Here is a 26,542-nt window from a genome sequence, read left to right on the forward strand (position 1 = left end):
AAATTTTCTTATACTTACTTCTGAGTGGCAGAATAATGGTACATGTGATCAGTTCCACAGCCTATAAAACCGAGTTTATTTCACCTTTTACGCCTGGCTAGGACCTACCTAGAGAATGTGTTGTCAAATATCAGCGTATAGATTCCAGCGTTTCTGACTTTCACCTGTCCTCTGATAGTTTCCTTATGAGAGTTGCAGCGAGTCATAGGGATAAGAACCTGGAATTCAACAGCAAATCAAAATGAAGCTTGCTGTCTTCCCTATAAATTGACATTTTCTTTCAGAAAACCTTGATTTCAGCCACCTTGAAACTCTCAAAGTGCATCTATGCCTGTAAAAAGAATTATTCTAACTGATTAGCATTAAAAACTCATCCAATATAAAATCTCAGAGTAAGACATCTGTTTTCCTTGGATTATATCTTTACAGCACCAACCTATGGCTATTAATTTCTGCTTTAGAGATAGAATCAAATCTTGAACTTTAAAATGTTAATCTAAGAAGCTTTAATAACTTAATCAAGTGGTACATTAAATCCATATATCCAAGAGCAGGATTTAGCTAAATATATATTTTAATATGTTTTTCTATTCCCTGTGTTATAAAATAAGCTTTCTCAGCAAATCTCAATTTATTATCTGAGCTTACAGCAAAAGTGTGTGTATCTGTGGTTCTATGTGTGTTTTGCTGTAAAATCCTAGCACAGCTGTCAGGAGAGCAGCTGACATAGATCAAGGATGACCCTATAAAACACAAAGTTTTACCGAAGAAATATATCAAGACAAAAGCAGCATTCATAGTTCATTCAGCTTTCAGATTAAGAAAAAGAGATATTTTACATGGAGCTAATAACCTTGCAGTGAATTAACACAAGCTATATAAATGTCTTATTCCCCCAGTATATCACAGCCATAGAGTTCACCCTACCACGGTGGATTAGACTAACAGCTGCCTTGTGTTCAGCAAAACTTTGCAATTAGTTGAGTAAAACAGATTCACTTAATCTGTAATCCTCATGAAATATGGATAGCACATATAAAACTGGGTACCTAGGGCATGGCAAAAAGATTTTACACATGAAGGGCACTTAAGTATATGCTTCACTGTAAGAAATGTAGCAAACCAAGAAAGTTACCTGTTTCCCTGTGGCTTCTGCTCAAGGGCCTGGCAAAACCAACCTTAAAGAGTTTACGTACTAAGTGAAATTCAGAAAAAAAGATAATTTTGCAGACTTGGACATTCAATTTTGATTAATAATACTGGGTGAGTTTCAGATACAACCAATAGAAGCTACAGGGCTTTTCAACTCAGCTTTTGCAGGCAACATTATAGATGTAGCTTTGCCTTCAGCAGAACTGCAGCTTAACTGGAGAAACAAATCCTTAATGCTTAGCAACTGGCATTCTGGTGAAGACCTCATAGCAATACTTGTCAATTCCTGCAGCTTGGATGAGTGTAGAGCAATACAACCTCTAAAGTAGTAAGGAGACAAAGGTCTTACTTTGCACTGATCCAGAGGTGTGTCTTCAAACTCTTGGTAGACAACGCTGAAGGATATGCTTTTGGGGTCTGATGAGAAGATCCAGCTGATTGTTAGTCCCATCTCTGTAACAGTGATGGGAATGATACTGTAGGTGCTAGATTTGATGAACAGCTCTCTGTTGCTTTCTCCAAAATTTATGATCTCTTCTACTGTAAGGGGTAATTTCATCCTGTGAGGGAGAAATATACAATTACTTGAAGAGATACAATCCACTTACTCAGACAAAATCACTTATCATTGATTTTTATTTTCCATTTATTTCAGGTAGACTCCACAGTGTATTTGGAACATGTCCACAAGATGCATGAAAATTCATCCTCAGATGAAGGTAAAACCTACAAAAAAGCTGAATGATATTAAGAACCCTCACTGCTCTGGCACAAGTAGATTTTGTTCACTTATTTATTTCATTTCAACTGAAGAAAACCAGTGCTGGAATAAAGTTACTACAGATAAAAAAAGAGTTCTGCCCTCTACTGTTCTTTTTAAACAAAAAGTAAGTGACCTGGTTTATTCACCTTCCTAGCTGAATCTAAAAATTTGCACAGGAAACAGGAAGGATCAGAGTTCAGAGGGGACAGGTGGATGTAATGTGAACAGCAGATCTGTTCTGAAGCGCTTAATAGTACATCTGTGTCGGTTTTACTCAACCAAGATGCAAAAATCTGACTCAAAATACTTCCAGTTGAAAAGGAAATTCTTAGCATCTGGATGATGCAGAGTCCTACAGCATTAGATGAGCTGACTTCAGTCTAGCATCTGTTTAAGACTGTGATCAGTGAGGCCCTGAAGCAGGAGAACACTGGTCACTTTCTGGTGTAATTTCTAAGATCCACGGGATCTTACCTATATTACCCTAACTAAAACTAGTCTCATCTGTCACTTTTCAGGCCAAATAAACTGTTTGCATATCAATGAGATCAGAGTAAGCCACCATCCTGTCGTGTCTCAGGTGACCTTTGATTTTAATAAAATAAGTATCATTCTTGGTTTTGCCTTACAGCCCAGCTATGATTCTAGTTACTGCTTCATTAACTGGATCTCTGAATAGCAGCAACAAGGTTGAAACATGGACTGACTTATCTCCTTGCAGTCAAAAGTTTAAAACCTTTCCCATAACTAAGGCAAAATTTCAAAGCTAGGTTTAAGGGGAAAGTGAGCAAAAGTGAATTTCTCTAAGTCATGTGCATTTCCACACATTGGATTCCATTGTTGGCTGTGCAAGAGACATGCTGTATCAGTACTGCATGTAACTAGGAATTTCAGAGCAGAACATATGCAGAGAATTGTGCACATACAGTACACACAGATCTTGAGCTGAGGCTTAGACAAACAAATTTTATACTATGGCATGTATCAACCAGAGCAAGCAAAACAGATTCTGGGAAGCCACTGATAAATAACAGATATGTGCTCCAAAAGGTCATGAATTCTGTCCCTTTGGCAGAGGTTTGACTAGAGCTGCATTCCCTGACTTGCCCTTGCAGTTTCTTTCAGAGACTGCTAGAACTGCACAGCCTTCTCTCTAAACCCCCTTCATGCTGACAGCAATTCCTGCAATAAAAATAGGAAATGTTTTCTCATGTGATGTGGACCTAAATCTTTCCTTCTTATTTCCCAGTTGCACTGAAGTTTTCTAGGACTGAAGAGAGAGGACCTGGCTCATTGCTGCTGCTCTGCATAGTCGAGTTACACCCTCTCATCTCCCCCAAAACAAATTCTACTGTGGGACACAAGTGAACAGCTCTTCCAGGAGCCTGCAAGGCTTGTGCTCACATAGCTGGTATCTCAGCCTTTATGCTTTCACCTATAGCAATGAAATTGTTCTGCTTACATAATTTCTCCTGACTTCAACAAGCATATCTCAGCATCTTGAGCAACTTGCCAGTCTTCGGATTCATCGAAAGTTGAAGAATTACATGTGCTGTTTCTAGAACAAGGAAAAGAAAGAAAATCATGATTCTCTCAGTAGTATGTGATCAAATATGATCTTCATGCTGACGCCTTCCTAAAATAGATATGTTTTGATAGTCCTGATACCAAATTCTAGGATTCTTAGTTGGCCCATTGTAGTGAAAAATCTGGGCAAAACTGCAGCCCCTTTCTTTGCATCACTGCACAAACATAAAACTGTTTTTATACTGGTTTCATGAGCTAAGAGGAATACATATATACATCCAGAAAATCTTTCCTGCAATCATAACATAAATTTCTTATTGAGATGATGACAGGTTTTGAAGATTCTCTGGCAAGTGGGAACCTGAACGGCAGGCACAAGCAAAACAGTCTGCACTTGTCCCTTAAACAAAGCTTGCAAAAGTGTAAGACATCTCCCTGGATTTAATCTGGGAGGTTATTACCCAGTTCTTTACTCTGACAAAGTACACAAAACATATTCTATTGCTGTAGAATTGCTACCATGTGTCTTCTTTTATAAAAAAATTTCAAAAAATACTGCACGATTCAAACACAAATACACAAAAGGTACTGTTACAAGATGACAAAGCAGGATGCTTCCTCCACACCATGATGTGTCCCATGAGCAGTGAACCTCAAAAAACGTGTATGCTCTGGGTGGACACTGGAGTAGCACCAGCTATGAATTAACAGGGCTGGACACAGAAAGAAGGATGAGTTTGAGAGTCAGGAAACAAATGCTTATAGTTCCCAAGTAAATTAGAGCTTCTCTGACTGATTCTTTTTTTTTGTTTCTCCACATCCCAGCAGTTTGAGACAATTAACCTATCCCAGAAAAAAATACCAAGGATTCTTATTTCCAGGGAATCAGCTGGTTGTTTCCTTCCAAAAACCAGTGGAATCTAATCAAATATGTGCTTCTGAACCATCAAGTTCAGTAATGCCCCAAGAGAGCATAATTGCCACACCTGCTGTAGACCAATTCTCAAAATCAATGCACAGTTTAACATTTTCTTTTAAATTCAATGGGACATTGTTCTACAAGCAGCACTGCTGAGCAGAAGAGCATGAGAAAATATCTTCTTCAGGTGGTTATGAGCAGTATCTGAATATACTGTGTCAACACCCTGCAATTACATGTCAGTTTAGTCTAGTGACATTATTGTTTGGAAACAGGATGAATTTACTGTTATGATGCAAATTAAACTGCACCCACTGTCTATACATTTCCTGAACAGTTATCTCAATATTCCTGTTCTTTTATTTTGCAGTGTCTTGAATAAGTCTTGACTTCTTTAGTAACACCACTACTGTTAATACCCTAAAGAGACAGCTGGGATGTGCATGGGAGACTCAAGTCTGTAATTAAATGCTAAAACCTGAGCTGCAACCAGAATTGTACAAGGAATGTAAGAATCAAGTACTTACTACAAGTTGGTTCATAAAGGTTAGTACAACATCTGTGCAAATACTAACTGATGCAAATAATTTCCTTGTTAACTATCTTTATACAACCAGGTAAGAAAACTGATTCTGAAAAAAAACCCAAAACAACAAACTAGAAAACTAAACCATAGTTTGTAAACCTACACATACATTTTGCTTGCACGGTGGGAACAGCAACCAGCTTCATGCTGTAATCCACATAAGTCTCCCATCCCACCACAGCTACACAGCTTTAATTTCACAGCTTTGAATTCATGCAGAGCAAGACAACTACACAATCACTGGCTTTCCAGAAGTGTCAAACTACATGATTTACTACACAATGCCATTAGAGTTCTTGATTTAGTCCATTAATTTCATCTTTCATTTGGAAACCTGAAATGTAGATTAAATCCCATGACCAATATATGTTCATGTGCTTCTCTAACACGTAATTTTGCTTATTCCTTTCTGCTGCAACCCAGTACGTGGTTAGGAGATATCTTGCCACTTAGCTGTTCCAACCAATATATTCATCACATATCTAAGGCTAAGGGAATGCTACATCTCTTAATTTGTGCATTAAACCAAAGTGCCTTATAATCACAAAGAAAATCCTCCTTCTCTTTATGATATCTCACTGAGTCTAACAGTCTAAACTAAGGTCTGGTAGGCTATAATAAAAGAAACAGTATCATGATTCAACTGGAGCATTTTTCCTCTGACAAGAGAATTTATTCTTGCATGACCCATTCACCCTTTGTGTTAGCACTAAGGATGTTCCTACAGCTTGCCAGGTCCCCAGATTATAATTATGCAGCCTCTGGTGTATCTATTTAAACAGTCTATATTCTTTCACTTCTTCCTCTTTTTAAAAGTGAAATGAAATGGGGCTAAAAGCAGAAAGAACTGAAATATGGAAAAAGACACTACAAGAAGAGAACAGCTCTGATTCAGCAAAGCCTCAAGACATAGATTGTTGGAAGCTGATAGACCATTGTGAAGAATTATTGCTTCATGCTTGTCTTGTTCTTATGCACTTCCTCAGGCACCTGCTGTTGGTCTCTGTCTCTAAGGTGGATGGCCTTGTCCACTGTGCCTGTTCTTATACATAAAAAGCATTTCTTACATATGATACTAAAAATACTGTGGCCAGCATCATAAATGGCTTGAGGAGCTAAAAGTTAGAAGTCACTTTTAGATTAAAACCTGAAAAAAGATGGTTCAAATGTAGACTCAGCAATTTTCTGTCTTCATAAACACCTTAGCTCTGACAGCTGTAGCTACATGTCAGAGGTGTTGGCTTCAGGTGGCTAAGCAGTGAAATCCCAGAAGCCATCTGCCTGTCAGCAGTGCAATGATTTCTGGAGAGAACTTCTGTCATCCAGGTGAGAGTCTTACCGAATTGTGTGAAAGGCAGAAACCTGAAACGGAGACTGGAGGCTGTACAGAGCCCCTAACAGCTGCTTAGCCCAGCAAACACATCTGAAAATGCAAAGAAACAATCAAAGGCATTATGCTGAAGTGCACCAATGATTCCCTGGGCCTGCTGTTATCTAGCAGGTCAGACCCACCCCAAGCACCCTAACTTATTTATTAGCCTTCCTCTCCAACCCAACAAAGAGCAGTAAAAATAGAAAAAGGACAGTAAAGGATCAGAAGAAAGGATACCACAGATGGCCCTTGACAAGAAAGAGGCATCATTTGGGATGGAGCAAGGGGGATACAGAGCTCACTGAATTTTTAACAGGGTGCAAGACAGTGTCTTGCATGAAGGTGTATGGGTGGGAAAGAGATGGAAGTGTTAAGGGTAAACCCTGACATACATTGAGATGGGGAAGCGTCACACAGACAATTGCAAAACTACACAGAAAAAGATGGATGGAGATGAAGATCTATCACTGTGTGCTATGAGTGAGATGCTTACTGCTATAAATGAAATCCCAGCTATTTCTCAAAAAAGCATGTATGACTTAGCTATGCTACATCCTGTATGAAACAAATAAAAACAACCAACAAATAATACACAAGGACTTAAAACTGGTCACACTCTATCTTCAAGATGAGACAATACAGAGAAAGCAAGCTAGGGAAAGCATCATGATAAAGGATGTGTTTCAAGTGACAACATGCAAAATATTTTTAAAATTTTTTTTGTTTGTTTTTTTATGGTGATAAGGAAGACATTTGGCAGAGGCTCTGAGATGAAGATAGCTTTTAAACATTGCATTTGGAAAATGTTCAGAACAAGCAATTAGGGATTACAAGGGTGGTTTCAAGTCCCCTTCCCAGCAGGAGGCAGCAAACAGACAACTGGAAATCAACACTAAAACTACTGACAAGCTGCTGCCAGTATAGCCCAAATACTGCAGCCTGTAAGATTACCAGGGCTACAGCCACCTCTGTGGGTAATACTAGTTAAGATACCTTTGAATTTTCTTTTCACACAATTCTTTAGAGGCTGCTAAGAGAAACTGAGGCAGAATTATAGGACAGATATAGCAGAAACAGTTTCTGGCCTGAGTTTACATCAGTATCTACCAAGAGCCGCTGGTCCTTTCAGCAGAGCTGCTGCCCAGCCCTCCCTGCCCAGCCTGTAGCTCCACAGAGGTTGCTCCATCCTAGAGCCTACAGGTTCCCTGCAGCCAGGGTGGTTTCTGCACCCAGGGTCCTTCACAGCTTTACAATCAAATGTTCTTCACACTGACCCATCCAGGAGTAACAGCTACTCGCTCAGGCCACTCCCTATAAGGGATAAATTCACACAACCCGTATGTTACCACATAGCCACTGCTGTCATCCTCATACCTTATTCTGCATCTGAAAATAACTGATAAAAGCTGCTCCCCTGTTTGACAGGAGCAGTCTGTGAATATGTAGCACATTGCTCCCAGTTTGCTGCTTAGAGGTAGAGAAAGTGCTACCACATGCAATGAAGCACAAGGGAGAACTCAGTTTTTAAAGAGCATTACACAGCCTTACATTTCTTGTGTCAGTAGTGCTCTTTCAATAAATGATGCTGCAGGAGTAAGTCAAATCGGTGCTGTTTTTCTTTATATGCATTTGCAGGTACCAAACTCAAGTAGTGAGAGATACAAGTTCACTGCTCTACAAGTCAGAGTCCCAGAAGCACTCCAGCTATGGCAGCACAGGCTGCTGAAAAGATCTGCCTGCATGGGCTCATTTCTCTCAATAGTGTTGCCCTCTCTTGCAGAACCAAGGGACACTCAAACTGCTGTACATTAGAACTCACTGGGTGAGGCCTTTCAGCCAATCTTGAATCAGAGGTGAGTTCTGCTAATCTTACCTTGCAAAAGATTTAATTTACCAGGTAAACAACTTGCAAAGATCACTAGTCTTAGGGCTGTTACTTCTATGTTCTGGCAACAGACCTGACTGCAGGGCTGTTGAGGCTTAATGAGTTAAGCCTCTCCTTAACTTGGAGAGCTGACACTGCAAAACCCAGCCACGGCTGAGAGGGAGTGTGATGGAAGGGGCTGACAGAGAATTGGTCGCTCCTCTCTCTGAGAGTAATACAACTGTAGTGCATTAATGAAAATCCTCTATGTTTCAGTAAGTCACTTGAAATGGGGAAAGGAAGAAATGCCACCATCTGATGATGTGACTGACATCTAAAGAACAAGATGAGGCTTAACTGAAACACAAGTTCTGAAGTACTCATTGAGACTCAAATCCTGCTTTTTGGGACAGGTCCAACTCAGGCCAAACAACTCTGATGCTCAGAGTCTGCATCCTGAGCCTAAATGGTAAATTTTGCAAAACAAATTTTATTTCTGTCATGGGTTTCCCCAGAAACCTCAATCCAAGAACTAAATCACTGATGTATTAGAAAGCTTAATCCTTTATTGTTTTCAGAAGGCCCTTTTGTAATTGTCTTTTGAGTATGCTTTTGAGTCCTCATCAGTATAAATCTGGTAACAGATGATGTATTCAAATCCGCCAGCTGTTGTGTTTGGGTTTTGAATGTCAAGATAATCCTCTTCAGCAAATAAATAGATTCGCTTCTGTCTGTTATGGATGCTTTACTACAACTCTTATCTGTTAGCACTTAGGATTTTGTCTGTCTCCTGGATGCATTAGGATTTAATTATTTGCTGAGTAAAAAAAATCTCAATATGTCTCCTTCCAGGCTGCCTTTAAAAAAAAGGCAACATGGCAACTACAATATAGTGCTAACTTTCATTATAACTTCTCCATCACTGATCCCTATGAAAACAGAAATGAGAATTTTCATATTAATAACAGTCTTCCTGCCACATATGTATTTTGCTGTTTTCATCCTTGGCCTAGCAGGAAATGCACTGGTCTTTGTCATACTAAGTTTCTATATGAAACTAAAGACACTGACAGAAATTGATGGTACTTTTGCTGAATACTGATGGTATTATAGCTGACTGGGCTTTTCTTTGGACGCTGCCCTCTGGGCATACTCTGCTGCTCAGGAGTGGACTCCAGGTACTGTGACATGTCATATTTATATGGGGCTTGTATGCACTTCAATGTTAACTCTAATGTCAATCACCTTTGACCAGCTTATTGCTGTTACTTTTGTCACCAAAGCACATGTGTTAAACCAAACAAATGACATGGGGCAAATTAATCTCTGTCTTGATCTGAGTGATCTCACAAGCATTTGCTGCAACACACTTTGGTTTTTGGGAGGTGTCAATTTTGATAAAGCAATATGTCAGGAAGAATACCCAAACTATCACAGAGAACTGGTTCCTGAAGAGATCCAAGTGACTCTTGCTTATTTTATTCCCATGCTAGCCATGATCATCTGCTACTCACTAATTATTAAAACCTTACTGTGTGCTAAAAGTCTTCAAAAGAACAAATCTATAAAAATATTTTCTGTAGTTGTCCTGTTTATTCTTACCCATATACCCTATACTTTCTTCAGATTGATAAAAATCATAGACTGGAGCTTTAAATTGAACAGCAGCTTTGCATATACAATTACCATAACAAAAGCTCTTGCTTATTTTTATGCCTGTCTTAACTCTCTATTTCTTCACAGGAATGAAAATCAGGAAGTGCTAACACAAAGTTATTAAAAAATCAAGATATGCCAAATGGCAAGTTACAGCTCAACAGTGGCAAACCACCAAAGAGGAAGACTCTAAATCTTTTACTGCTTTATATAGTGCAGATGCCACAAGCATCTGCTCACTATATATGTACTCACTATAAAAATGCCTAGAAAATTTGGCAACTATTTTTCAGCTTCTTTTTTTCTGTTTGTTTGTAAATACTGATGTAGGGAGTCTGAGTGAAAGAGGAAACACCATTAGTAAAACACTGTGATCAGCTTTCAATCAACCTATCTTCATCATATTTCATTGCTTCCTGCTTTTTCAGTCCAGGCTGGTAACTGAGTTAACAGTGCAGAAGATCTTCAAAAAGTATAAAAAACAATGAGATAAAACTCCACTTTTCATGACATGAAACAAAGGTAATTTAAATTTCCTGACTTCCAAACCTCTGGCCTGCTGGTTTTCTATGAATGGTGTTTGTTAATGAAAGCTTTTATGAATTTTTTCAAATATATTATGTATTTTAGTTCAGCCCATTCATTTAATGAGAATTCCTGAACTTTAAACATATATATTTCAATCTTAATGCTGGGTTTCATATGTGGTTGGGGTTTTTTTTTGATATTTTGGGCTTTTTTTTTCCATCTAGGACAAGGTCTGTATGCAAAATCCTTTAGCATTCATCTAAAATTTCTGTAATAAAGCAGCATTTTCATCTGCCTTTCACCTACTATCAGGTTCACAGTCTGAATGTCCCATACACATCTTTGTATCTTATATCTGATAACAGAGCTCATGTTGCCAGATTACCAGGCCCCTTGTGAACACCAAGAATATCATATCACACACACACGGGCTCCAACACTGAGCTGTGTTTCTGTAGATGCAAACTCTCACATCCTGATTCTCCACACATTCTTTGCATCATGACATCTTTCCAGTCTGTTTTTCCTGGCATATTGGTTCCCTTGTCATGAAACAGTGGATCCTTAGTTGTTTTCCAACTTTGTTCCACCAGTTCTCCCTTTCCACCTCTGGTCTTTTCACTTCCCAGTTGGAGGGGAAAAAGATGTGGAGGGGACAGAAAAGTGTGCAAAAGCTCTTGCACAAAGTAGTAGAGCAGGTGTGGAGACTGGAACAGGGAAAAGAAAGAAGGGATGTTGCAGAGGAGTCAAGAGAGGACTTTATGCAGCTATGGACTGCTTGCAATAAAGACAGGGTTGGGTCTGGCCCAAAGGGTTAAAGTCTTTTGCTTACAGCTTTGAAATACCAATTTTAACTGCTTCTAACCATTCTTGCAAAAACCACACTCTATGGATGCTCCTTTACTCCCCATTAATACCCAGGCCTTCCTATCAGAGCACTGCAGCGCAGAGGAACCTGACCCTTTTTGGCAGCAGTTGTGCCCATCTCAGCACTTTTCCCTTTAGGAATCAGCTCCTTAGGTAATCCTTTCCTCACTTGTTTCTCCCACAGTGAAATAGCCTTAAAATCAAAGCTACAAAGCAATGTGGTGTCACGGCATGTATAAAGGTGCCATCTCAACACACAGCTGCACTGCAGGCTTTGCCAGCATAGGGTGGCAAGAGGTGTTTCCATCCCCTCTCCTTCCTGGCTGGTTCTGCACTGGGCAGGGAACGCTTCAGACCACATTCACTTCTCCCTTTCAGCTACACTGCACCCTGCCCGGCCACACCAACTCTAATTAGGCCAGCAAAGAGTGTTATGAGTCATCAAGATAAAAAACAATCCAAACCAAAGCAACCACTGTGCAGAAAGGCTGAGATGTTCTTTCTACCACTATCAAGGTGTGAATAAACTCTTTGTTCCTGTACCAGGCTTTGGGTTTTTTTCACTCTTTGGGTTTTCTCACTCTTTGCTGTTTATGATCTTGATTTTGCTGCTGCAACATTTATTGCAGTCATGTTATGCCTACAACACATAAAAATGGAAACACAGTGCATTGGTTTATCCTGGAGCCCTTTGTTTTGGAGTACAATATGCAAATGTGAATGCTTTAGAAATAAGACTTCAAAAACACAACACTTCAAAAGAAAACCCATATGCCTTGAAGTAGCAGGATGTATCACAATGGCACAATTAATCTCAGCTTCTCACATTCAAGATTTTGATCAGGTTGGTCCAAATGCACATAACAAACCTGAAAGGATTAAGTAACTGCGGCTTAATCCTAACCTTTAGGAAACAGCTACTTCAAGGTCGGCCCGAGTTATGCTGGTACAATCATCTCTCTTATTCTGCAACACACTTCTGCAGTTGATGACTAAGGTGAGTTTTAATTGATTCTCAACTGACCTGCACCAATAAAGGCAGCCTCTCAAGATTTGCTGTTATGAAAGAATTTTATTGTAATTGGTTCATGTCACTTTAAGGAAAGAACAACAGTGGCAGGGCTAACTGAAGAGACCAAGTGAAAAATAGAGTAAAAGTACAATAAGGCACCAAAAGGGGGAAAATAGGAACAGGAATGTCCCTTAAGATAATTCACTACTTTGAGGACCAACTTGCATTTTCAGTCCAGCAAGCACTCACACCTAGTATTCTAGGTATAGTCAGTGTGAAAAATCTCTGCTGTCAGCCTGAGTGAGATCATAAGAAACTATGCCAACAGAGCGTGTCAATTGCATATCTTCTACTTGGACAACAAGCCTCCCTTCCCTTCCCTCTCCTGGCTGCTCATCGCTCTCATTTTTAGGGTTCCACCAGCTCATTCAAACCTTTGGCAAAACCAAAATAACTTGGATTATTTTCAGCAGATCTCAATAAAGAAATTTAGCCTGAAAGCTTCCTCAGACCTACATCTAGCAACCACAATCTTGGATCCTTTATGTGTTCCCCAGACACTATATCTAAGCAAATTCTACTCCAAATTTTCAATTTCATGCAAAGAGAACATTATTGGAATTCCAGTGGAGACTATTTGAAGTTTCCACCTAGAAATAGGTCACATTTAGCTGGACAATTTAGAAAGAAAAATAATTAAGATGATAAGCCTACATGAAATTCAAGGTGGTCAGCCCAGTACAGCCAAGAAATCTGCAGCAATCAAATCAGTAGCTCAGAAAGTCACTGAACTGAAGGTCCTTGAAGTGTGGGAGAAAACACAGTGGAAAATTTTCACTACATCTCTCATGGGCTGCTGTCAAAGGCAGGACAGAAGGTCAGCAGACAATACAGTGGCTCTAGCACATTTACTCACAAACAACCAAAGTATCTCATGCTGCAGTTCCTGCTCCTTCCTGTGCTAAATGAAACTCAAGCTTTTGTTACACGTGTACTCCTCACCACAGAAACAAGTGAGAAGACCTGTGTGCTGTCACAATCAGCACTGTGCTCTGCTATTTTTCTTTAACATGCACCACAGGCACCACACCATCATCTGACTCATGAATCAATTTCTAGATCTCTCCCATAACACAAACCCACAATCAATAAGTCATCTGCAATGCAAGAAGGCCATTCTACCCTCCAGTGCTCAGGCTAGTGAGCCTGAGCCTTCCAAACATTACAGGTGTCATGGGAAAGGGCAGGTGTCATTTGTGCTCTCTGCAAAGAATGTCTCAGGTTCAAAGTACAGCCACAGGATTCTCTCACCTGCTCATGAAACTGCTAACAAAAAGCAACAGGGATAAAGCACTATTTCCTGGTTCTCCTGCTTATAATCTCACAACAAGGGAAGCTGGACAACCTTTAAAAGTTTACATGGTGCAAGTAAGTTGTTCCATGGGTGCTCCTCAAGAATAGTATTCCCTTGTTAGTGGCAATCCTTCTTCCTACCTGAATATTTTGTCAGACAAGATGAAATCAGACCTATCTCAAATGCAAACAAATGGTGACTCACACTTATTTCTCTCCTCATGATTGTTTTCTCCAGAGCTAACTCACCTGTAATATACCTGCTGCAAATGGCTTGAATTAAAAGAAGTGGTACGCTTCATTTTTCTTCATAAAAGTAAATAAACAAACAAAAATTCCCCACCACGAACTGTCCTTTTGCAAAACAAAGGCAACACTAAATTCACAAGGGCACCGTGAAGCTGAGATCATTCATGTCTGGTCAGCACACGATAAGCAGAAATACACTGTCAGTGTCAACTGTATACAAAGTAGGCAGAATACATTTAAGGTATTTACCAAGAAACAAATATGTAGAATTTTGAAAAGTCTTTTCACCAAATAAACAAGTCTGTACTGTCTGTCTTCAACCCAAACTGCAAGTCATTGTGGTTTATACCGGAAGTGTGTCTGTTGGGTGTAAGAGTCTAGGTCTGCTTTCTCAGCAGCAGACTATTTACTCTGTGACTATTTTCAGTTCAGCATTTAGATTTATCCTGTCTATTTATCTGCTTGGAAGCAAAGCAAGTATATAATTTAGGTGAAATTTCTCTTTTTGTTTTTTTCTTCTCAAAAGACAATATATTTTAAAGAATGAAATTTTTGTAAAATGTTTGAAAATATCTGAACAATAATAAAACAGTATTTTTGCCTAAAATAAATACAAATTAAACTATAATACTACAATGTCATTTGCAAACCAAATATTTGAATATTCAGATGCCCTTAAATCCTTTTCATTGGTAATTTAGGTAGAAATAGATATTTAAAAAATTATTGAAATCTGTACTCACTCCCATTTTCTTCAGAAAGAAAACAAACTTGTGCCAAATGTAGCTACATAATTGTTATTTTCTTCTGTAAGCTGTCATCTCTAAGGTAGTAAGGATGTCTAGAAACACAGAGAGTCTGAATGCTGACTTTAATAGTGACAGCTGGCGTGATGACAGCACAAAGCTGGGACTACTCCCCTGTGTTATGGTGAAGCAGGTGGAGAGAGAGCATAGAGTGCTTTAGATTTACTAGATTGAATACTGACTGTGCAAATAGACTAAAATTATCTTGTGTTGTTCTACTGAACCTGTGGCCTGGGAACAGAGGTCTTCACTTTACACCGAAGATGTAAACTACTGTCAGTGAATGGGGGAAAAGAAGAACATTCTAAAGCCAATCCCAAAGAGTCCCCTCTTTGAGAAGTAGTGTTTACTCACAGATCTGTCACACTTTGATCCAGAGAGTCTCTCTCCATCTGACTTTCATTGTGCAGAAAGTCTGATTCCTGTACTTGGCACAGCTCCTCATCAGTGATTATATCAAAAGCTGCATCATCTGGTGGTTTAGAGTCTTCACTTGCAACTGTGCCAAAAAAAAAACATGAGAAGAAACATGAACACTATTAGCTGGTTGTCTGGAAAACAAACAAGCAAAGCCCTTAAGGAGTGAGCCTGGGCCATTCCTCTTCATTAACAGAAGCATTAGATAACTATTAGAACTAATGGAAAATATTGGTCTGACTGACACTCATTTAATATACATTAATGTTTCTCTCAATATCAATCAAAGACAGGGTCAGTCCCACCCTGAAAGTTCTCCATGACCTCCTGCAAGTCATTGGATCAGGAGATGAGCCGTACTTATTTCTCCACAGCATGCAAACAATAAACTAACCAAAAGCTCTCTCAGATGGTGACACAGGTGATTCCAATGAAGCTGGTGATCCTTCCTGGTTGGCACTGGATCCAGAGTCATCTGTACTGTCCACAATGACTCTAGGCTTATTAAAGCAAGCTCTGCAGCAACGCTCCTTTTTTCCACCAAGCTTTGTCACCATGTAGTTGTTGCAGCAGTAGTAGCAGAAAATGCGGCCACACATTCTAGAAATGATTCAAAACCAGAGGCGTTAGAAAAGTACCACACACAGCCGGAACATATCTCTGTGACAGAGGTTGGGGCTCTCTCATAATGGTCTTGTTTTCTGCAAAAGCATGAAAGCTACACCCATTGGCAGAACTTGTAACAGACCACACTCCTTTCTGAAGTGAAGCAAGTCTTCTTGACAAGCACAGGACAGAAATTCACATTCACACTTTGCTACCTTAATAAACAGGTAAAATAGAAAAAATTAAAAATAATTTAAAAAAAAGTGAAAGAATCAAATATCCACAAACAGAAAGTGCAAATAAATAATATTTATATTAAGTATATAAGAAGAAACTTAACTTAATGCTACACAGGCCAAATCTCATAGACAGGTAGAACAAAACTTGATTTGATTATAAGGACTTTAAAAACACATCTGTATGTCTCTGTTTCATAACGACCCCTCTTCCCTTCAGAAAGGAAAAGAATCCAGTATTGGATACATATGTGTACATTTTTTCATCCCGCCCTCTCCCCTTTGAAGCCTCACAGTATCAAACTTGTCAACTACTTTTTAATGAGCATTTTAAAATTTTAATGAATTAAAGCATCCATCAAGGATGATTACTACTCAGGAAATTTTAATGGTTCTTCATCATTTAAATCATTACTAGTTGAAGACACAAGCAGCTTTCAGAGACCTTAGTAGAAATGAGTAATTTGGAAGTTGTTATCCAAAATAACTTCACCATTCATTAATCCCTACAGAATGTTGTTTACCTTCATGTGAAATGGAAACAGTTCCAGTGCTTCCTCCTTTCCTTACATGACAAATCAGGTCATGAGGATAAGGAACAGTAAAGAGCCAAACCAAACATATCACTAGGACCCTGAAATATACCCATTTAAATACTTTCTAATAAATCTAGACTGGATAGTTAACACTAACAGTAGGGGAAATAATTTAATATCCACTTAAAAAAAAATTAATCTGCAATACTTAATTATGTCTGAACATATCTAGTGTAAGTAAACAAATTTAGAATTGCACAGCATGTTGAAACTTGCTCTGGAATACTTCTACCACAGTAGCAAAGCCATCCTAGTGAATATTGTGTAGATCAAGAACAGAGCAGTGCACAGTCCTTCAAAGAAACACACTATACAGGGTGTGATCATATTTGTTTACAGAAATGAGAAACTAAGAGACTCCCCAAGTCAGAGTTACATTCAGATTTTTGTCTTAATACATGTCAAGGGATCTTTCCAATAATGTTTTATCCTCTTGTAAGCTCATGTGTTCTTTCAACCTCTACAATGTCATGTATCAACAATTTTGATCACTGAACTGTGAACATTAAGAAATATTTCCTCCACTTAGACAACCGTACCGAGTTTTACTTTTGAACAGCACAATACAGTTCAACAACTGACCTGCAGTGGTGTCGGCGCACCATCCATGAGAACTCTCTCTGGCAGTCCAGACAGTGATTAACTTCTGTGTCCCCCTGCCACCTCTGCTCTGCACTAAGCTTCTGCTGGAACTCCAGAGCATCAGACTTTTGCCACAAAGCATCCTTGTCTCTGCAATGACATAGTTAAAAGAAAGGAAAAATACATAGAAGTTGTCCCAGTATTGGTTTATTGTTAACTAACCTCAACTGGAATGCTGGTGAAAGCTTCACAGCAAAAATTCCTTTGCTCCTAAAATTCTAAGGAGCTGTCAGACATAAAGATAGATCAAATAACCTACTGAAGCTTCTGCAAAGACAGGGAGAAGAACACATGCCATGCAGAGAACTACATATTTTTTTCAAAACAGACAGCAAATTAAGGAGATATTATTGAGTGTTACATTTTTGACTATATTATGGAAATGCAAAATTTCAACTGCTAATGAATTTGGCCTTTACTAAGAAGTATCCCTGAACATCCTAAGCAAGGATTTTAATTTCTGCTTGCTGTTTATTTTGATGCCAACCTGATAAGTTCTATCAAACGTTCTTCAAGGAACTGCTTTGTTCTTGTCAGATCATCCAGCTCAGCAAATAACTTCTGATCACTGCTATCTTTGTCTGCTGCCACCTTGCTGAGCTTCTCAGTGTAATCCAGGATCTTCTCTTTTGCTTCATCAGCTTCTTTTTGGATCCTGATACAAAAGCAGTTATGAATAATTTTTAGCTCATGTAAATTCAAGTCTTTCCTGTGGAAGAAGGGCTCATCCACCCTGATAAACAGGTACTTTCAGTGAAATTTTTCTCAGTGTGCATGTTTTTTAGAGCTAGACAGAGATCTCCCCAGTTTTCTGCATCACTGAAAATGCACACAGATCCATTATCTAGTGAACACAGCCAGCAACCAGCAATTTCTTGGATGTCCTGCTTACAGTAAAGCTTATGATTGCTACCAACTAGGAATAACACATATGATGTCAGCACAAATATATAAAAATACATAGGCTTTGGTTAACTTATTGGACTCTGTGTGAGCCCACACCCCATGAAGGGGCTGTAAATTTCTGACAGCCAGATTATCCATGCCACACAGGTCCATGTTACAGACCTTGAAAACACATCCTGAGTTAGATGATTAAAGCTGATAAGAAACCTGACAAAGACATGCAGGATACGGTCCCAGATAATTCTTAGTGATTCCCTGAAACTTCGTGAAGAGGAGAGAAAAAACAAACTGTCCAAAAGTACCAGTTTTCCATTCCTTACAACAAACCCCCAATATTGTTTTAATGTTGTGATTAATTAGAGGCTATAAAAATGTCTTGCATGAATTTATATCAGCTAAATGAACAATACAGTAAAAACTAAACAGTGCATTCACATGTACTGGATAATTTCCATATTTCTCATCTGAAGTATCAATTTGATATTCCCTGCCAGTGCTCATGCACTTCTATATATTTGTTCTATATATTTGTTCTATATAAACCCTGTGACATAAACTGTGGTGATTTTCAATATGTTTTGATTATTGTCCCCTTGCTTGGCCTACAAATTAACAACTTCTGTAAAGAATCCAATCTCTCACCTTTCCAAGAGTTCTCTAAGAGAAGTCACTTCCTCTTCCTTCTGCAGCCGAGCAGATTCTGATTCTGACAGCTGCTCTCTTGTTTCATCCAGCTTTCTGCACAAACTCGTGTTTGCAGCCTAATAAAATGAATTACTGTATTTCCTTACATATAAAAACAAGACTTTACAATGCACAGGACAATTATCAAGACAGCTAACAAATGTTTTAAAAGAATCAGTTTTAAAAGAATCAGTTACAGCCAAATGACCAATTAAGATATTATTGTATAAGCAGGCAGTAATTAGTTGTGTACTAGTGACTGATTACTTCTGTCACACTGAATAAGGGATAAATGCTAAAGTAAGGCAGTGTTAAGCCTGTAATTCTTGTTAGTCCATATCAGTTGAGGGTTTGCCTCTTCATCAAGAAAAATCTCTCAAAAATAATGGCAAAAAGAATACACCCTGAAAGCTTTTTCGCCATCTAAAAGCTTAAAAAGAGAAAAATTAAATAGTAGGAAAATGTTGTTTATTAAAGCCTATATGAAATATGAAGGGCAATCAAAAACAACCCAACTTCTTTCACAGCTAGACTCTCCAGAGAAGTCTGCCAAACTTAGAGTCCTCAGGGCACATAGCTAATTGTATCTAAAGGTATGTATTTCCCCTAGAAGGCAAGGCCACATCCAGTAATCTTAACTTTCTTCTTTCTGAATTCCTTACAACTCTGTATGACCCTTCTAACTCAACTGTTTGAAAAACTTATTGCAAAAATTCTGGGTTTTTTTTCTGGCTGGGTTATTTCTTAGCCACATTAATTCTCTAATTCAGTGCCCTTTGCAGCCTACAAATAGATGGATCTACATATGTGGCTGTATGGGAATGCAGGGTCTAAGAAAAGTACATCTTAAACCCACACCCCCATTTGAGAAAAGAACACATAGCCAGGTCTTACATAGAACCTGACCAGCTTTCAAGGCAGGACAAATCCTAAGTAACATCATGCTTTTCATAATCTCTGCTTCAGTGGCTATCAGCTGCCCAGTATTTTGTCTGCAGCACCTGTATTTATACAAGGGCATTCTCACACTCACAGCCAGTCATCAGAAATGCTGCTTGCCTTCCCAGTTGTAACACTAATGCTTGCTGACACAAACACCTCTGGTTTTAATTCAGATCAAGCACCTACTTGTAACTCTGAAATCTCTTCCTCCGCTGCATGCTGTTGTCGCTTCTGCTCCTCAAGTTGCTCTCTTACTTTCCCACACTCCTCACTGACAGCCTGGCAGAGAGATTGAGCCAGTAGTTAATAATCTTCCAGTGAAGGTGAAGGCCACCCCTTCACCTACAAAATTCCCAGCTATGAATTATGAGTGCTCTTATTGCCATGCATGGAATAAATGCAGTGCCACTGGCTCATGAAAGACAGCTAAAAAGACACCCAACTCTCAGAATCAAGGAAACTCACTTTATGGTGGCACATTGACTGTGTTTTACTGTTGCTTTGCACAGTCAAGGTCAAACCCATGCAGTAGCATAAACCTCTGAGCAACCACCAATCTTAGACACTTCAGAATGGCAAAGCAAACACAATGAAGTCTTCAGCCTTTAGGTGTTCTGTTTCGTATACACAGGGCTGACTCATGCTTTTTTGAAAGCAACACTTTGATCTTTCCAGCTGCTACCTTGAGTAGCTGAAAACAAAAATACATGAGAGAATTAAATGCAAAAGCAACTGGTCTCAGTCTAAGTTTCCTTCCATCAGTTCTTAGGAGAAGCGGTGTTATAGGTGTGAGGAACAGGTCTTGAAATGTTCCTACAAAAAAAGGAAACAACCACAGCTGTGACCAGAGGGACATCAGATGCCATCTTCAGTGCCAGTGTAAGAAATCATCACCCTTTTACATCACCCTTTTACCTCAGATAAGCCTAGATCATGAGCACAGAGATATTTTCAGATTCCCAGGCTAAGGCTGGTTGCATGTTAGTCTCAGAGCCTGACCCACACAAACCTTAGCATTTCATGCAGTAATTGCTGTAGCAGATGGCAAAGCAGCTCCCTCAGCTATAATAATTACATTAATTTACCTTGAATTTTGTCTGATAATTTAGAATCTCTGTGCTCATTTGAAATTTTATTGCAGACAGCTCTTCTTGGCTGGTCTCTTGGAAACTCTGTGCCTGCTTCTTTATTGTCTCCAGCTGCAATTGCAGACTTGGGACAGCTGCAGCACACATTTGAGCCTCCTCTAATTTCTCTTGCAGGCTCTTGTTCTCCTCTCTGAGATTAGAGATGTCAAGCTCCAGCTTCTCCTGTTGCTCTGTTGCCTGTTCTTCCAGCTCTTTGAATCTTTCTGTGGCTTGGGCCAACTGCTCTTCTGCATCCACCTTTTCAGAGGTTAAGGCACAAATCTGAATACCAAGTTCAGCCATATCAGTGTTGGTCCTGTGGAGGAGATCTTTATTTTCTTCATTTTCCACTCTAGCATTTTCCAAATACCGCTTAACCTTAGACAGCTCTTCCTTTAGGTTAATCAAACTATTTTCCAGCTCAGCTTTTTGATGGGCTGCTCTCTCCTGCTCTTTTTTGAGCTTTTCTTCCCTTTCTTTACATTGCACAAGTTCTTGCACATGATTTCTGTTGAGAGACTCACACTGCTCTTTCAGCTGCTGGACAAGTGTCTTCTGCTCACTCAAGACAGTCTCAGTGACTGCCAGCTGACCTCTCATCCTCTCTCTCTCATCAGTGGCCTGCTGAAGCTTGACTCTCAGATCGAGGACTTCTGCCTGCAGCCTGGACACTTCACCTCGGTTGACCTCCAGCTGCTCTTCACTCATGGTCAGTCTGAAGGACAGCTCTTTTGCCTCCTTCTCCAGGGACGCTGCCTGCTGTAGTTGCTGCTTTTCCACTGATTCCTTTTCTGATGTGAGAGATTCTATAAGTTTTGTCTGATGAAGGCATGTCTTTTCAACACTGAGCTTTTCTAGCTCAAGAGTCTCTGCTTTCTTCCTGTGTCTTTCAGCTTCTGCTCTTAGCTGCTGACACTGGCTTTCCATGCCCTGCAGTTCTACTTGCTTCTCTGTGAGCTGTGACTGGAGACACTCTTTGCTTTCCTTCAAGGTGTCCAAGCTTTTTTCCATTTGTAAATTACACTGTTTGGCACTCTTCAGCTGTGCTTCAAGTGAGGTGTAAGACTCCTTGGAAGTCTCTTCTCTTTGCTTTAGTTCTTCATATTCTGAGTGCAGAGCCTCCAGCCTCTCCTCTAGAATTTGGCTTTGCCTCCTGGCATTCTGCAAGTCTTCATCCAGCTGTTTGTTCTCACCCCGGAGCTTCTTCTCTTTTTCATCAACTGACACCAGGGCATCATCTATCTCACTCTGAAGTTGTTTCTCAGAGGCTCTCAACCTGGCTACATCGGCTTCTAGGGAAGCTTTAGAAGCTTCCAGATTTTTCAGCTTCTCTTCCATCTTCTTCTTAGACTGCTGCAAATTCTCATTCTCTGCTTTCAGTTTCCTGCTCTCCTCATCCAATTCGCTCACTGCAGAGTTTTGCTGCTCCATCTTCTCCTCCAGCTCCTTGACTTTCTGCCTGAGATGCTCCTTCTCAGACATGAGTTTCTGGTTTTGCTCCTGAAGGCTACACACAGTCTGACTCACCTTTGTTAAGCGACCCTCCTGTAGCTCAAGTTGCTCTGCTTGCGACTGGGCTTCCTGCTTCAGTGCTTCTTCTCTCCTAGCATACTCCTCCTCAAGTTTCTCTTTTTCCTTCCTGGTTTCCTCAAGATTTTTTTCCAGTGAACCCATCTGAGCCAGTGACCCCATTACCTGGGTCTGGAGCTCAGCCATCTCCTTTCCTTTCAGAGTCAGTGCCTTCTGAAGTGCATCCTTTTCCTTTGCCATTGTCTCCAGGCTCCCAGTCAGCTTTTCACTCTCTTCTTTGGAGTTAGCAGTAAGGCTACTGTATCTGAATTCCAGTTCCTTCTGTACTTGTTCTTTCAGCAGCAGCTCCTCCCTTGCTGCTTTCAGCTGAGATGCATGTTCAGCATTGAGTCTTTGCATATCTGCCTTTTCCTTTTCCATCTCCTGAAGCTTCTCTAACAGTGCCTGTATTTGTAGGGCAGAGTCATACTGGGCTGTGGCTTGCTGTCCCTTTTCATCCAAGGCAGCATCAACTTTTGCAAGGAGGTTGAGGTTCTTCTGTTCTGTGGAACTCAGCTTGGCTTTAAGCTCATCAATGCAAAGATCCTTCACAGCAATCAAAGCCCTAGAGGTCTCCAGCTCCTGATTCGAAACCTGCAATTTTGAGGCACAATCTTCCTTGCTGGTCAACAGCTGTTCCACCTTTGTTAAGTGTTCCTTCTGCTGCTCTGCTGAACTCAGTTTCAGTGACTGTAGGCACTTCTGCAGGTCATGCACAGTGCTCTGTGTGGAGTGTGACACCTCACACTGCTTCTGTAACTCTGTGATCATCTTTGTCAGCCGGGAGTTCTCCTCACTGTAGTTAATGCTCTTCTCCTTTTCTACCTGCACTTGTTCCTTTTGAAGGCTGACAGCTGCCTGGAGCTCCTGGTTTTCAATTTCTAGCTGGTGAATACGATCTTGAAGTTCCCTCTGCCTCAGCTCAGCCTGGTCAAGTTCTAAACGCATCTCTTCATAGCCCTCAAGGTGTTCAACATTTAGTGAGTTATTTACATCAGGGCTGGAAGGAAACTCTTGTGCCTAAACAAACAGAAGGGGAAAATCAGAAAGTTTAAGCCGCATTAAACATTCATTTAAATGGTGTGCTCAAATGAGAGCAAGTTCAGGTTCCTAGCGTACAGTGACATGGTGTGTTGCCTTCATAGCACCACAAGATATCACATTGTAGGAAATGGGGCTTGTTTTCCCAAAAGATAAATGAAAACATACCTATCTGTAGGTAGTCTTATGAACATATTTTTTTATTTTACAAGATTTGCATGTTAAGTTGAAGTAGCTGACATACGATTCCCTTTACTTTTAATTAAAAATGCTTTTTGCAGTTTAGATTATGAGACACATAACCATCATAAAAGTTCTCCATTTATTTACAATCTGCTTACCTGCAAATAATTGCTCACTAAACTGCTCATACTGGAACTGCGACTTGGGGGCTTCCATAAATATGCTGAAGATCCAAGTGAGGACAGAGTCCTCCTGTTGATCACACAGAAAAACAATATCTAAGGTAAGTCTAAGCACATATATATGTGTCGTTCTACTTGTATATGTAAGATTTATCTAGTGGTAACTACCACATAAAAAAGAACATAACTGCCCCTGCTGTCTTGGCCAATAACCACTGAAGTTGATGAAAAATAAGATAGAGATAGCCAAGGCATCTATAAAGGGTGATGGGGCTGGTAGCTGTCCCTTCCCTCATCCACAAGAACCAACGCACTCTTGCTCTAAGGAATTGTGTCGCTGTATGGTGGCCGCTCAACCAAAGGGTGGCAGCAAGTGGCTCTAAGAAACCCCCATTGCTACAACCGGGTCTGGACCAGACCTGGTAGTTTTTGTTATCCCCCACTTGTAGGCGGGATCACCATGGCTGCAAGTGAAGCACAGTGGCTGCGTAGTCACTACATGTCTCAGCTCTTGAAACAGAGGAAGCTAAGAAGTTTTATTCTTGTGTATGTATAGATGAGAATAGCTTGGGATTTGGGACAAAATTGCAGCAACTGGAAGTGCCATATTACAGAACATCATCTCTCATCCCTGGTGCTCAGTATACTGAAGACAAAACAGGGCAATTTGGTCATGGATTAATTACATGGAAAAAGCATATACCTACTCCAACACAAGTACTCCTACCCTCAAAAGCAGAAGCTTTTACAGAATCTTTAGCAAGCAGGTGTTTTATGTCCTTGTTAATACAAACTCACAATGTGGCTACATCTTACCTGGCAAATGTTGGCCAAGCAGCATCTAAATCATAGCCTCTTGATGCCAAGTCAAACTGAACATCAGTGAGCTCATAGAGTTGACCCACAATGTCAGAACTCATTTTGGAATTCAGAAATGGACTTCTTGCATAGTACCAGTCACTTGAAAACAAAAAAACCAAAAGAGAAGTAATACTCATTCACAGGTGAAAGGGAAACAGCAGTTTCTTTTACAAAAACCTCCTACATCATTATTTACTCCGTCTCAAAAAAAATATGATACAGTATTCTAAACACAAATGAAAATAACCAGACCCACCAAACAATATTCCATCCCTTCAATGTCAATGAAATTAAACAAATTTAATTAATTCCACATAAATATCTTTAAAGGAATCCCTGCACAAAATATTTTTTCTTCTACTGATTGGGCAAATCACTGACAACACAAAATATTTGCAATACACTGGATAATCACACAGTAAGTAACTAAAGCACACATTTAATACATCAAAAATGAGGAACAGAAAGAAGCACCTAGAGTTAAATACATCATGAAAATAGCTGGCTTTTTCTTAAAGCCCTAGCAGCATCTCTCCAACCAAATACAAACTATCTTTGGAATTTTAAGAGCAAGTTATTTCTTTGTGTGACTATCCACAGATATATGCAAATGCTTTCTGGGGCCTTGTGCAACATATCCAAATTAATCTTCTCTCATGATGAATAGCCCATTAAACCCAGGATCTTTAATACTTACAAATGTATCTTCTCTGAAACTGATGTACAGAAGCATCAGCATAACCCACTCCACATGTATTAAGCTGTAATAACTTTCAATCTTTACAAGCCCAAGATAGGCATGAACCAGTGACCCAGGCCAAAAGGTCTATGATCCTTCATATCCTATTACCAGCTCTCTAAGCCAAACAATTGGAAGTGTTTCAATTTATTTCAATAACTATGAGGTGATGTTGCTTGACCACACTGAGCAGACACCCATTAGCTAAAAAAGCACTTTGCTACTCACCTGGTCACTTTAGTGTTCATAAAACATTGCTGCAAGGTGTCTGCTAGCCTTTGGTGAACCAGGGAATAACGAAGAAATGCTCTTCCTTTTCCAAGAGAGGTTCGTAGCTGGAAGGGAGAAACCACAAGAAAAGAAAGTTAAATATCATTTGTGATCATGTAAAGATATGGCCAGAACAGCCTACAAAGCAACACAAAAATACTCACAATAAGCCACTATAAATAAAAAAGTTGTAAAGGAAGCCAGTGAGAACTGCTACTAAGAAACACCTTTTCTACTTCTGCTATTATTTTCCTAAGTCTGTCATTGGCTGGAATCTTTTCAGAATGATGAATTTGTTTCTACAGCTGGCTGTTGTCCACTTTATAATAATATAAAAGGCATCACAGGACCAATGAGTCATCTAATATATTGAGTACCTGAGTACAGACTATGAACAATTACAGATTAAGAACAATTCAAAATATAAGGTAAATCTCAGTGTGCCCAGCAAAGACAGAAGTGACAGCTTAAGTTATTGAAGATGTGTATGGCCACAGCTGGAAGAGCTTTAGGAAAGATTTAGTCATAGAACAAAGATGTATACATATACAAATATACATCCCCATGGACACAGTAACCCCACACAACGCAGAAAGCTTTTCTTAATACTTAGCCATTAATTTGATTAAAATTTAATTATTTTTTCAGACCAAGAACAGCTGCATGACCAAAATTAATGGATCTTTTTATGAAGACAGCTGTTAAATCAACATAAGGGGGATCACAAAGCTCAGTACTGATTTTTTTTTTATAGCTATTGACTTAAAAAATTGATACTTTATTTTTACATCTGAACCATTTTCTGTCCTGCCAAATAGTGAAAAACGGAATAGTTCTGTTTCTTCTTTCCATCAAAGTCAGTAATCAATTTAGAAATGGAAAAGGAG

General features: G+C 39.5%; 1 protein-coding gene and 1 pseudogene across 6 annotated transcripts in view; one reads left to right on the forward strand and one right to left on the reverse strand.

Annotated features, from left to right (window-relative positions):
* The window catches only part of FYCO1 (FYVE and coiled-coil domain autophagy adaptor 1), a 45,337-nt gene that overhangs the window by 4,129 nt on the left and 14,666 nt on the right, over positions 1-26,542 (reverse strand). For 5 of the 6 annotated variants that reach the window (XM_021531258.3, XM_021531260.3, XM_021531261.3 and 2 more), the window contains 14 exons: positions 25,614-25,720; positions 24,602-24,745; positions 23,762-23,855; positions 20,769-23,399; positions 19,870-19,962; positions 18,700-18,818; positions 17,639-17,806; positions 17,092-17,241; positions 15,466-15,671; positions 15,009-15,153; positions 6,287-6,370; positions 3,378-3,473; positions 1,502-1,712; positions 109-218 (listed from right to left, as the gene is read on the reverse strand). In XM_021531258.3, the coding sequence (XP_021386933.2) occupies positions 109-218; positions 1,502-1,712; positions 3,378-3,473; positions 6,287-6,370; positions 15,009-15,153; positions 15,466-15,671; positions 17,092-17,241; positions 17,639-17,806; positions 18,700-18,818; positions 19,870-19,962; positions 20,769-23,399; positions 23,762-23,855; positions 24,602-24,745; positions 25,614-25,720 (4,358 nt within the window). The remainder of the gene's footprint in view (positions 1-108; positions 219-1,501; positions 1,713-3,377; positions 3,474-6,286; positions 6,371-15,008; positions 15,154-15,465; positions 15,672-17,091; positions 17,242-17,638; positions 17,807-18,699; positions 18,819-19,869; positions 19,963-20,768; positions 23,400-23,761; positions 23,856-24,601; positions 24,746-25,613; positions 25,721-26,542) is intronic. The other variant, XM_021531262.3, reaches the window with a different exon arrangement.
* LOC144245916 (C-X-C chemokine receptor type 6-like) lies at positions 9,117-10,099 on the forward strand (annotated as a pseudogene).

Source organism: Lonchura striata, chromosome 1, assembly GCF_046129695.1.
Source record: "Lonchura striata isolate bLonStr1 chromosome 1, bLonStr1.mat, whole genome shotgun sequence".
Taxonomy (NCBI): domain Eukaryota; kingdom Metazoa; phylum Chordata; class Aves; order Passeriformes; family Estrildidae; genus Lonchura; species Lonchura striata.